This window comes from Xiphophorus maculatus, chromosome 19, assembly GCF_002775205.1.
Source record: "Xiphophorus maculatus strain JP 163 A chromosome 19, X_maculatus-5.0-male, whole genome shotgun sequence".
Classification (NCBI taxonomy): Eukaryota; Metazoa; Chordata; class Actinopteri; order Cyprinodontiformes; family Poeciliidae; genus Xiphophorus; species Xiphophorus maculatus.
In genome coordinates, this window is record NC_036461.1 from 15941694 (window position 1) to 15955806 (window position 14113).

Sequence of the window (14113 nt, forward strand, 5' to 3'; positions counted from 1 at the left end):
GAAGCCTGATTTTTGTTTCTATGCAAGTCCTTCCTAGAATCTTGTTCGGGTCTGTCATCAATACATGCAAAGCTGCACCCATATTAATCAGCTTATGTTGTTATAAATTGGACATCCACTCAGAGCCCATCTAAACACGCCTAATGTTGAGAGACATTTATCATATTTATGCAAATCATTTGTAGGGTTCTACGGCAGTCGATGATAACAATCACACTCTCCCAGTTTACCCAATTTGCAAATTGGATGACCACAATGAGATTCTGTATTTGACTGCTGTGGCAATACATGCAGAGGCAGAAAAAGTTCTTTTTTATATACAGAGTTAACATATGGACAACTCAGGAGTCATTCCCTAGAAACTGGTGGGCTTTGAGAACAGAAACTTTCACAGCAGGAAGCTGCGGATCCCAAGAGCCAGTCAGATCCATAGGTTGCTGCTACATTCATCTCCAGCTTCAGTCAATGTCAAACACCTGGCAAGGAGGCAAACCTAGGAATAAAGGAGCTCCAACAGGGACGCAGAGTCCCTCCAAAATCCCTTCCCAACCCCCACAGCATCCGTTGAGTTGATTTTATTTACACGCATTGAAGACGCTCTTCTAATTGGTTAGTGCACACTTTCTCCATACATGTACACAAAAGCAATTAACAACTTTACACATACATGTAAACAGCTTTGCAATTGTCCCCGGTGGTTTTTGGTAGCTGTGCAGTTTGGCTAAATTTAAAACAGTTTTATTTACCACTGATCATATTTACACTGGACCCATCACACAGAGAACCCTCATCAGATACCAAGTTATGGAAAATCGCCAGGTATCAAAAAGTTTCATCTCAAGTACACGATGGGAAAGCTCTCAGTAAAATAACCTTCCAACTCAGCTTTAATTTCCAATGACACTCAGCGATGCAGGGGCCACTGCAATTAAGTAGGCCATTAAATGGTCAACTGTCAACATGTGGACACTAAATGCAGCAAAAAAAAGCAAAAACACACAACTCTCCCACATTCAAGCCTTGCACCTGAGTATTTCAGCAACATTACATTCCTTATTGTTGGCAGGGGACCAATGTGATTCCCCTGTCAGAATGCACATCTGTTAGGTTTTAAATGGATTACTCTTTTTAATGAGCATGATTACCACTTAATTGCTAAATCTTTAACTTGAAAGGGACATTAACTGCTCTTAATATCCATGAAAGCATATCTGTTCTAAAAACAATGAACATTTTTTAAACATCAAATTCTTTTGACAAAAAAAAGAAAAAAAGAAAACATTGGTTCACAGGTGGTAAAAAGAACCAAAAGCATTGTGCTATAACATAGAAATGCTGTGATGAAAATTTTCCGTTTTCTGTTTTGAAACCATTACTTTTCAAAATCTTAACATACCTTGATACAATCAAGGTATGTTGCAGGAAAAATAAATAAACTAAACCCCAGTGAAGTTAAATTGAGTGTTTCCTCAATTTGACAAACATTCTGATTTGTTCACCTCCTTTCATTATAACTAAAGATTGTTGCATAAAAAATAGCTACTCAAGTCCAAAGTGCAGCAGCTCTAAAATGTACACATATATATATATATATATATATATATATATATATATATATATATATATATATATATATATATATATATATATATATATATATATGTGCCTGTGTGTGTGTAAAGGGACATTAACTGTTCTCAATATCCATGAAATATTAAGAGCAGTTTTATATATATATATATATTAATATTAAGAGCAGTTATATATATATATATATATAACTGCTCTTAATATTAATATAATATATTAATTATTGTAATTATTATAATTAATTAATATATATATTAATTTAAACTCTGGTAAAATTAAGGCTTTTGAGTCCTAAAACGTAAGATGATGCTAAATGATTTCCAAACGTTTTTCCCGATTAATTAAAAAAATATCCTATATAATTTTCAGGTGAAGTAATTCATTAGATTTTTGAGATAATGAAAAATAAAATCCCTTTAAATCTTAACCTTTCTAGAAGACACATAGAGGTTTTAGTTAAAAACTGACAAGACGTGTAATTTCATTCTCCTTTAAAAAAAATAAAAAATATCAGAGTAAAGAAAAAAACTAACCACATGATGCTGCCACCTCCATGTTTTCCTGATTTGGTGATGCACATAACATTGAGCTAAAAGTTTCAGTTTTATTTTGAGAGATTCTCCCATGAGGTTTAGGGACATTTTAACCAGGCCAGGATGTTTATTTTTATATTTATTTTAGAAAAATAAATATCATGCAACCCTACGCCTTTCTTCAAACACAGAAATTACAGCAGATTGTTGTTGCATGCTGAACACATGCTAGAAATTGCTGCAGTTCTTTCAGTGTTACAGTCAACTTTCTGTAAGACTCAAGCTTCCTCACTGTTCATTTTTTATCCGTTATGAAAAAAGGCCCGCTTTTTTACGTCCTGGTTCCGTGGGGGTACACATTAATGAAGCAAGGTTATTACACTTTGCTCAGATTTTATTTGATCTTTTTCATGTTTTAGTTTAACCATTTTTCAAGAATGTTGTTTAGTTTGTTCTTTACTGTTTAAGTCTCAAAAAACTGATTTTTTTACCAGTGGTGCATGCACTTGAGAGGCACAGTTTGTTATCTTCAAATTAAGATACTACAAGAACTTCAGGTGCACATGGCACGAAAAATCTCTTGAGGAATAGAAGACAATATTATTTCAGAATTTGTTTAAGATATTTCTTATGGCAACACTTCATCAAATTCATTTCTAAAATCATATCCTGACAATAAAAAGAACAAATGAAAATTGACATTATGAACCCTCTCTCTACCTTGTTAAGTAATAAAGCAGACAGAAAAGGTTTTAAAAAGTCTGAGACTTGCAGCGCATCCTCCCACTAAAATATATTTTCAAGAAGGAAAATTTAAGACATAATGTGAACTTGGGAGAACAGAAGGTTGGTAGACAGAAGAGCAGTTAGGGAATCATTCACTTTCAACCTAATTACCCATCCTTACAACAGAAGACAGCATTAATATGCACTGGCACCAGAAATAGTGAAGCTGCAGATTAAATTAAAAACAATTAGGGAATTTCACTTTGTCATTGATCCAGTGTGGATCTCTGGTCAGTGCTCCAGGCTCTCTTAAGCTAGAACATCCACTAGTGAATCTGAAAAATTCCAAATTAAAGCGATAGCTAAGTTGTATTTTCCTCTGCAATCACAGTGTAATAGACTCGCAAGCATAACAGGAGAAAAAAATAAATAAAAACACTGAAAAGCCTTGAAAATCCCATCAAGCTAATTAATAGGAGATGAGGGAAATTCAAGCCATCAATTATATTCAGAATCTTCCTATTTACAAATAATTAATTATAAACAATAGCTGTAATTTGGGTAATGAAAGCCACCTGGCTAATGGCATTGGTATCATATGCTGTGACAGTACTTAGCATTTGGTGGATCTGCATGCAGGGAGTGTGATACGGAGCAGCTCTTCAGGGCATGCAACTGTCTAATTGAAGCATTGTACATATTTTTTAAAATGGCACTGAAACTATTTTCAGAAGGCATAAACATGGATGAAAAGGTTAACTTATATAAAATTTAAAAAATTCTTATTTAACATTATTTGCTTTACTCATCTCCACAGCTACATCACAGGAAAAGATGAGCATTTTTTTTAAATTATAGTACAGCTTTAATAAGCATTTAGGAGTCTCATTCAAAAAGTCCTTACACTTACTTGCTTATAGATTGATATTTTATAAAGTGAAAACCAGCTTTATTGGGGTTAAAAACCCGTAAATATGCAAATGCTACTAATTACACATGCTGACAGGCAAAATGCTAACATCTGTTTCTCAGCAAAGTCGACAATCAGTAGCAGTGAAAAAAAAATGTTGGCAAAAAAAAAATCTTTATGGATTAATGTATAACTGGGATATATTTTGACAAGAAACGACCACAAATCTCAGTGTGCTCCAAAGCTCCAAACAAATACTTGCACAATAGTCATGCTTGTTTACACTTCAAGTTAGTTTTACATTTTGTTTTTGTAAAACAAATGTAAATTAGCCTGTGGATGAAAAAGGATTCAAAAATGACAGCAGATGTGCTTTTTGAACTCTTTAGTAGCTTATTTCCCTCCAGGCCCCCAAAGCATTCCTGAAGGAATAAAGAAATATCAACAAAAGACATTACATTTATTGGCAGTCAATACAATATAGATTTACTTTAGGTTTTTGCACATTTTTTCCCCAGCAAGGAAAAAACTTTCCCTCCAACAATAGCTTCGAGTATTGTTTCTAATAATCCCCCCACCCCCCAGCCTCGTTCATCATCTTTCTGCAGAAAGTCATACAAACCTAAAGTCCTGTAGGGGACAAAGGACAAAAACAGTTTAAACACAGCTAGACAGAAGCATCTAATTGGCAAAAAAAATAAAAAATAAAAAACTAAAACACCCACCCAACCCAGAACTCTTCACTTCATTACGATCTTTAAAAATTCTGTCTGCTTCGGTGTCTGAGATGTCAGAGTTGTTTAGTAATGGTAGTACAAAGAACGAAAAACATCCCCACAATCACCACTGTAATTGTGATACCAAATGAAAGCTGCAGATATTCACAGCTCTTTCTGCGAGAAACATGTTAAATGTATTAGGGTTTGAAATTGTTGCCATAATGCGATTGCTGTCAATGCTACTCCTGCAAACTGGGGTGGGTGTCTGTATTATCCATCAAGTCGACTTGCTTGACACTTGCAGACCATTGCAAGTGTCCAATGGTCTGGCAAAGACGACTACGCTGGCCAACCTCCTTTATTCTCTTTTAGCATATTAGCAGAACTTCTACAGTTCTGTGCAATTTAGTATATTTTCTCACACAACTAAAATTCATCTGGGAGAAGAACCTCACCACTTGTGTGAAAATGTCTGATTTAAAAATCTGATTTTCCTGAATGATTGATCTATTTTGAGGATTTGGAATGAGAACTGCAAAGTTAAAGTGCTCAACATACTGTATATGCTGATATTACTTAAAGTTCACATTTCTCAGGTAAAAATTTAGCCTCTCTAAATCCTTTCATCACAATTTTCTTACTTTAACAATAGGGTCCCCATTATCTCTGTAAACCACATCACATTTGACGAGAAGCTGCTTATCCCATTGTTTTCAGTCCAAGAGCCAAAAAAGCTTTACAATCTTTACGGTGTGCTTAGACAACATCCCAACGATATGAGAAGGAAGTGGCTGTTCCTGAACTTCCTAATCAAGTAATTGATTGCATCTATTATTCATGACCTCCTTAGCCTGACATGAAGTTGTAAACTCAGCACAGCTTCTCTCCTTTCTACATCTCTCCTCTTTGCTTACACTTCATCCTTTCCTCCACCCTTCCAACGCTCATCTACCTACGTAAGGCTTTCGAATTAGTTTGCCAGCCTCTCAGTCTTCAAGGCTTGTACCCCCAAGCCCCAACTGCCAGTTTGTGTTTTGTTCAACGTGAGCAGCCAGAAGTGTAGGGGCCACGCACTGCAAGCCGTAGAGTCTGGCCCCTGCAGGCTCTGCACTTGATCAGTGTCTGGGTAATGTTGTCGCCACTTCCAGCCAGCAAAATAGCGGTGTGTTTCTACCTTTGTGAAAATTTAAAAAGTAGAAGAAAGAAAGAAATCGATTCATGAGCAAGCAAAATTATATGGTGTTTAAAATCTTATAACCTTATTTTCTGGAATGATTAATAAGTTTCAAGTGAGTGAATGAAATGTAAAGATTTACATCCATTGCTGTGGAAATTGTAAGAAAAAAAGTCATACACGAATGTGATTGAATAAAGACAATTATAAAGATTCAATCAATTGGTCAGTGAGAAAAAAAGGTCATATTTCTGACAAGTGATCTGCGAGTCATAGATAAAGAATAAAAAACTGGCAATTTAAACATCAAAGAAAACCAAAAATGTCTGCAGTCAAGAAAACTTGAAAGGTTCTCTACTAGTTTTTCAGACATGGTTGAGAACCTGGATAATTTACAGAAAGTGCTTATAGGTAATGTGAACAAAAACATTTAAAACTGAAACTGCTTCATCAACTTCTACTTTTTAAGGGACTCTTTTTTTCAGAGCTATAAAGGTTTTTTCCCCATAAAATATGGATAATCTATTGGATTTAAAACTACTATCAAAAAAGAATAGAAAAGAAATACCCCTTAATGTTCCACAGTGGGAAAAATCAAGTGCTACAGATAAGAGTCTGGATCTTGCATTTTTTTTCTCTTTTAGGTGTTATGAAAATAATATTAAAAAAAATCAATCAAAAATCTAAATCAGTAAGAAACAGCTGGAGGAAAAGTTTAAATTGGTATTGACCAGGTATACTGATCGGTGCATCTCCAGTCAAAATTACACGTTTTATCCGGAAAACATGTAATCACGATAGTATTAATATTGTCATTTCAATAGACAGGAATTAAGTTTTTTCATATTCTTTCACTACACTCTCCACACCACTCTTCATTGAAAAATGTACACCAAGTGAGGGCATAAAGAGCCGAAAGAGCCTGTCCAAGAGGCCACATGTATTACTGACATCCAGGATTTGCATGCACTTTAAATACATCTGACATAATATTTCTCCTAAGCACTCCTTTGCAATTGTCATACTGCAACATTAAAATGACGACAGGAGTCTAGTTCAAGTCAAAATGATGGGATATACATTCCAGGGTTCTCTTCAGGTTTTAAATTAAACTGATTATGTATAAGTCTTGTGAATTTAACAAACTCTGGTGGTTACTAAATCCTCAGATTCGATATGCATGTAAAAGGCATGAGACGTAATCAAAGATCAGAAACTCTGATTTTCACTTCGTCTCTGAACAATAATTGGTCATCAGTCTTTAACAGAAAAAATGTCCTCTTGTTGTATTTGTAATGTTTTCCCATTCAATCGCAGATCAAACAGCACTTTTTCTGTTTTTTAGTTAAAATGTAAAAAATAATAATAATTAGCAAGTCATACCTCAAAGAAAACAAAAAATCAGTATTAACATGGAGAAGCCTGATCAGTATGTCTCCAGACTGTATCACAAATTATGCCATCCAGACTTTTGTCAGGATTTATAGTAAACTAGATATGTAAAGATCTTGCCAGATTAACATACCACCCCTTTTACTATACCTACAGATTGAGCCTGAATGACATAGACAAAGAAATTCTACTTCCATTCAAAATAACCAAGTAACTAAGCTCTTCTATAGCTGCGATATTACCATCAAAACAGTGTCTGCAGCCAAGAAATCAACATATCAATGGCACATGCCAAAACAACCCTGCCCCGCACTTTCCCTCCAAAGATCATGGCAGATAAACCCCGAATCAGGGAGAAATTAACAAATGCTTGACATTTGCTCAACATCCATTATTCTGACACTTCTTCAGAATTTCAAAAGGCTGAACGCATGCTTAATCAACATTCATATTCCCAGAGCGAGCTCCAGCACCATATTGCAGCCCGCCTCAGTGCTGATGAAAACGGCACATTAGGGCCCGATTCGAAAAGCGTTCAGGGCCTCCTCACCGGGGAACTGTGTGTAAATGTGTGTGTGTGAGAGCAAGAACGTTTGGAGGGGAGGGATGCTTCACACTTTACTGTTTAAGCCTTTTCCAAAAACAGAGAGATCTGCAATGTTTTTCACTTCTGTTACCGTGAAAGGAAAATTTAAAAAGGTGTTTGTTCGTGAATGCGAGTGCTTGTGTGCGGAGGCAGGGGGGAGGGGGTGGTAATCATTGCATCCAAATTCATTCATAATAGCACAGAAGGACACAGAGGACTCTCACTTACCCTCCCTCTCCATCTTAGCCTCCTTGCACTGACTCTCTCTGGGGACAAGTGGTGGAAGGACTGGGGGTCCCCTCTGGACCTGAGGGAAGTCAGGCAAAGCCTCAGAGGGAGGCTCATCATTTCCAATTCTAATATGAGGACCTGATGGGACTGATGTCACAGCACTGCGTTCACCGGCCTGCTGCCTAGCCACAGTCCAGAAACTAGACAGGACATCAGGGATGGCTACGAGGAGGGCAGGAAAGACGGAGTGAGAACGGGAGGGGTTGATATTTGCATGCCCCATCATTGTGAGTGGGGGTAAAAAGTGACAGCACCGTGTCCAATTGTTTTCCCCTCAGAGCAGCTCGGCCCCAGCAAGAGAGGCCGGGCTGACAGATGACTCCCAACATCTGTGTTATGCAGCCGTTACAGATGAGGGACTCCACATTGCAGTCGTCCTCTCTCTGTCTGTCTATGGGACACTCCCTCTCTCCTCCCACTATTGCTTTTCAGGGAAGAGCTAAAAGACTAGCAGACCATCCATGGAAATTACTTTGAAATGGTCTATAACAATCATCTTGTTCAAAGTTTAAATTTTCTTCCCTTTGAGCCTCCAATCAAAAGCAATGACTGTGAAATGGGTTTGAACTCAACTTGAGCATAATAATAAGAACTGTTATTATTATTCTTTTATGCCAAGGAACACTTCACTAGATTTATTTCAATAAAAAAAAATCCAATTAAGAGTTACATTTTTCAAACAAAATAAATGTATAGATTGCAACATCTCAAATACAAAGATGTTATACAGCACTCCATTTAAACAGCACTCCATTTGAGTTGCAAGAGGAAAGTACACAGAAGTTAATTCTAACAGAGTAACATTGGTGCACATTTTTAGGCTTTAACAAGATCCCAGTTACATCAAAGTTTTAAAAACTTGCTCTATAACTTTGTTTTTACAGCTGAAATTACTTTTACACTCGTTGCTGCATATAGCTAGTTGGCTAGATGCGAAGAGGCTACTGCATCTTCTCCATCGTCAAAATACAATGAAACTTAGTTGTTAATGTAGGTAATATAATATATTGTCACAGCAGCAGTTAAAAATACTACTGCTGCCTTGTTTCAAATAAATGCAATGACATCATGTTAAGCTGTTATAAAGAGTTATGTTAATCAGACTAATTTATGTCTATTGATTCAAAAAACATCTGTATCTGAAAAATATAAAACCCTGCAACTACATAGGATATGACGGTTAAATTATGATATTATTTCTCACCAACAAAAAACACCTTAACTGATTGGATACATTTTTCTCCTAGTCTTTAATTTAATCATACAGTAATCATCACATCCTTTCAATTCTGGCTTGCCAGTGAGAGACAATAATGCAATCCTAATAAGAAACAAACAATTTGCTATTACTATTATTTCTGACACTGCATTATCACAACATTTTTTGTATTGCAAATCACTGATTGCCATGATTTAATGCCTTAATACCTGCCCACTATAACCAAACTATTCTTTTGCCCATCATTTTATTGCAGGGTTGTCCACAACAAACCGCCAGCCCCCTTTTTCCCTCCTCCCCCCGGCCAATATTTACGCAGTGGCAGGGCTCCCACACGGTCCGAAGGGACAGGAGGGGGTGTGGGGCGCGGGGCGGCTGACTGCTGTGCCTGAGCGCATGCTAAGAGATGATGGATGGCCTAGTCGATATGTTGTGTCTTAAGAGCCTGATTTCCTGCCAGTCCAATCACTAACCCTCCAGAGCCCGGCTCAGCTGATTGGACAACCAGAATAATTTCGCAGGCTGTGAAAACACTGCTGCCGTGCCTGTCTGTCAGGCCTGGTGACGAGACTCAGGGATTTTACAGAGCAAGGGCCTCCCAAGGATTGGTTATGGTGAACGAAATAATAACAATAACCAGCAAGACTAAACAAAGAGGCAAGCACCTCTGGGAGAAAAAGATTGTGCAGAATTATTGTAGCCAAAATTGTCCAATATTTTCCTTTCATCATTACACCCAGAAGCAATGCTGTTATATATTTAAAAAAAAAAGGTATTTGGACAGTTTAATGGCTCAGGAAATAAAATTAAAAAGCAGAAAAACAATACTCTCCAACTGTTGTTGCCTAAACAAGCACAATGCTGCATGCACTTTATACACATGACATTCTGTAAAATGCTGACAGAGAGGGAACAAAGGCAGAGTGAAGCTGCGCCAAATCCCCTTTGGGGAGCTGATACTTTCTTCTAGATTGGTGATTAGGAGACAATGGAAGTAGGAAGTTCCAAATACATGCGACTTTGTAAGTGACCTCGACGGGATCAGCCGTGGTGTCCTGGTGGCCTTGGGGGATTACACATGTTACATTCAATAAAGTGAGGGCCCTCAGTGTCAAGGAGAAAGGCAAACACAACCATTAACCTCTCTCTTCGATTTCTGGATGCACAAGCGCTGCATGGCAAAGCACTGCCTAATGGTAGGGCGGAAGCTAAAGCAGAAACCTGTATGGAATTAAGCAGTGATCATAGAGACTACATTTAATGGGATTATAAATGTTTAAAAGGTCTAAATTAGACATATAAAAGGGTGTGTAAACAAAATACAGACATGCAGCATGATCTCACACAAAAAAAATGAATCCAACCTTTAACCCGAGTACATTTATTCAGTCAGAATAAATTTGCAAGAGAAAAAAAAAATTCTTTGCATAATTATTGGTTCCCCTGCTGTCAATGATGTAACTCCCCTCTAGGGTAGGACAACACCTCCTTTTCTATACAATTTCACAAGGTTAGAGCAAACAGATCTTTGATCGTTCCTCTTTACACAATCACATAATCTCCTTCTCTTCAGCTCTCCTAACAGATTTTCTAGAGGATTTTTACCATAATTTACAGTGCACATGAGATGTTTTATTCACATGTTTATCTTTTTTGCCCATTGCAAACCTACATAAAATATATGACTAAATCACACAGTTCCTGTGAAAGGCCCAATCAATTGGCAAGTAGATAGTATGTTATGGCAGTCTTTATGGCTAAATTACACTGAGGAAAATGGTTGGTGACCAGAGTTGGCCAGGAATTATTTTTTATTTAGAAGAGATACGGGAAATGGGAAGATAATTCATGTTCTAAACTATAGCATGGAAAAGGGATATGATTACATTTAAATCAAACTTCGTCATACTCATTTTAAGGCTCACTGTCACTGAACAAGTAGTGTATTTGCATGTATTTGAGTAGGTATATTTGGTAATAGGGTACTGTATTTACACTTAGGAAATATGAAAGTTTTATTTTTAATATATTTTATTGGTGAAATGTCTGTCTGAAATAAACCGTTATCATCGTCATAATATGTAGCTATACGAGCTCCAACTCCATGCAAGCCAGATCTCAAAAGTCTGATCTTGTTCCAATCCTTAAACATACTAAGCATTCAGGTCACAATACGCTGTGTGGATGTTTTTACTCAAGTGAGATGTGGCATATTTAACCATTATCTTTAAGGTTTTTAAAAATTAAAGTTGAGAAGAGATGAAGGAAAGTGTTAAAACTTAAACTGTACTATTATTAGAATATGCCAAGACAAATCTGCATTTTATCCAAGGCAAGAGAGAGTGATATGTTCTGCAGATAACAGGAAGGCTTTCATAGCACAGCAAAGTTTCTCTGTCTTTAGAGATTTCTGTGAAATACTGGTGTATTTTTTCTGTGCTTGTAGGCTGATAACAGTTCCCAGCTAGAAATTCAGCAAAAAGAGTTTAAACACAGAACAATCAGTGACAGAAATGCCTGCAGTATCTATGAAGTGATGGGAAAATTGCATGTACAAACTACTTCTGACTAATTCTGTCATAGAGTACTGTACAACCTCTATTTGTGAACATGTTCCTTTAGAATTTAAACCCATAAAATGCAAAGAAATAAATTGTTTTTGGGCTTTACTTTTCAAATTGTAGTCATAACGACAACAGTTAATACATTTCTGTTTTTTGAAGACTTGAAGTTAGAAAAACTAAAAATGATAATTGTGAAGTGGTCAGCTACAAGTGACCCAAGGAAATTCTTCTTTGGGTTTCATACAGTCTTGATCTGACCCTAGACTAAGATGCTGCTCTGTGTTGTTTACCTACCAGTGAGCTTTGCAGATTTTGTATTTTTATTAAACCCTTTAACATCATGTTGTTTATCTATTCTAGATCCCCTGAGTCTTGTCGTTTCTATAGTTGCTTATAAACTAAAAGCTTATAAGAAACTAATTAAAGTTCCTAAAAACTCTGTTGAACTTTAAAAATGCGATAAAAACATTTACAAAGGCATTGCTCCAGCTAACATAACATTTCTCCCTAATAAATGTACTCAAATTAAAGACTGGGCTATACAGTGTGAGAGAAAGCTCCTGCAACAAACTATACATTGGATTTATGAATTATTTACACATCTGTCAGGGCTGTCAATCGATTTGACTGTTTCCTCAATGTGTAAAGGTATGTGGTTTTAATTGAATTATTATCACTAAATGTGTGTCAAAGGAAATACAAAAGCAATAAGCTGCTAAAAGAATAATATATGAAATGTAGCGTGTAACTCACTGAGGAAATCTGTCTTTCAGCATCTTCATACATTGCCGAGTAGGTCTCAGCTGTTCAGTCCACCTCGCTATCTCTTTATACTCTGCACGGGACAGCCTCATCCTTCGGCTTCTACCCTATGTATAAACACAAAGAACAGAGAAATTAAGATTTATTCAGTCGGGAGCCTGGTGTTAGGAGGAAAACAGACACCTGTCAGAACCAGCTGAGCTGCTAACCGCAGTTAGCCTCATATTTACGTCACGCACCAAAGTAAATGCCTCCAACAGACATTTCCTGCCATCTGTGTAGAGTTATCACGCTTCTCATGAATACGGCATGCAAGAAACAAAACAATCCATGCGGTTTAGTACCATGTAAAGTGTTTATTTACCCTCAATTCCTGCTGCCTGGGGACAACCTCGAATAGCTTCTTCCCGCTAGGAAGTTGAAGCAAATGCGTTTTTGTGAAAAGTGAGCTGATTGGCTCATCCGTCCCGGGATCCCAGTAAACCGCTAGATGATTGGCTACTTCACGGTACAGGGCGGTGTAAATCTTCATCTATTCAGTGTCTCTCTGCAGTTGCATTCGTGCCTTGCACAAGTATGGAAGCCCATTTCGATATAAAAGTGCTGTCTCACGTCACTTGCCAAGTATATTGTAGCCCTGAAGGGCAACAACTCTTGATATTCAATAACTGGAAAGGTAGGTTGTCATGGAGAATTGGAGGAGGCACAGCGATTATTGTAATCTATCAAAAGTTAATCTGCTTCAAAGCAAATCAAAACGTTCATACCTGTTCAGGTAAGATTCGGAAATGATTTCACTAATAAATCATTTTAAATTATTTTTATTTTAATCATGCATACATTTCAAAGAGATTTAGGCAGTAAGTATTTCACTTAGGGGAATTTCTCTCACAGAAATAGTGTCCTCATGAAGTGCAATAATGAAAACTAAAATTGTGCAGTTTTGTTCATTTTGTTGTATAAACAGGATGTTCAGCTCATTTGTACTGATTAAACAAACTTATATTTCAAAACATAACATTGGTGCAACAATCTGAATAAAATATTCGGTATGTTAAATTAAATATTTCTGAGCAGAAATAGTGAACTACTAAAAGGGGGTCTAGGGACATTATGTAAGATTGACTCCTAAGAACGGTTGTAAACATCATGGAGGAGCATTATGTGCAGAAGGTGGAGAGCTGGAAAGAACAGGAGCTTCTTAAAAAACATGCCGATTTCAATGTATCAAATTGCGAAGTCAAATTTATTCTAAGTTATTTTAACTTAAGCTAACATGATTGTGCTATAAAATGGCACTAACAGATAACCAGATATTTTTTTATGCTTTCAATGGCAAATATTAAAACCCTCCAAAATTACTTTTAGTGCTGCTTTTCATTTTCTAAAGCTTTGTGGGCTGTCACCATTCATACTTTTCATCTAACTAGTTATAGCTGCAGCAACTGTTTTAAAAATATGTTTTTACACATAAGTCCTTACTATGTTGTGACCCGTGACAGTACAATATGAGACAGATCATCTTTGAAAATAGGAGCTTCTCTGCTTCCTCCCAGTGATCCCAGTGATCATATGGAGTGCAAATGGCATATCCTACTGCCATTTGCAGAAATGTGTTGCTCCCCGTCAGAAAAAAGCTAATCAGAG

At 36.7% G+C, this 14113-nt stretch overlaps 1 protein-coding gene across 3 annotated transcripts in view; it reads right to left on the bottom strand.

Moving 5' to 3' along the window:
- Positions 1-12889, bottom strand: part of c19h15orf41 (chromosome 19 C15orf41 homolog) — a 65501-nt gene extending 52612 nt beyond the window's left edge. For 2 of the 3 annotated variants that reach the window (XM_023352185.1, XM_014468525.2), the window contains exons 1-2: positions 12831-12889; positions 12458-12573 (exon numbers count right to left, since the gene is read on the bottom strand). In XM_023352185.1, the coding sequence (XP_023207953.1) occupies positions 12458-12558 (101 nt within the window). In that variant the 5' untranslated portion in view covers positions 12559-12573; positions 12831-12889. The remainder of the gene's footprint in view (positions 1-12457; positions 12574-12830) is intronic. The other variant, XM_023352186.1, reaches the window with a different exon arrangement.
- Positions 12890-14113: the final 1224 nt, after the last annotated feature.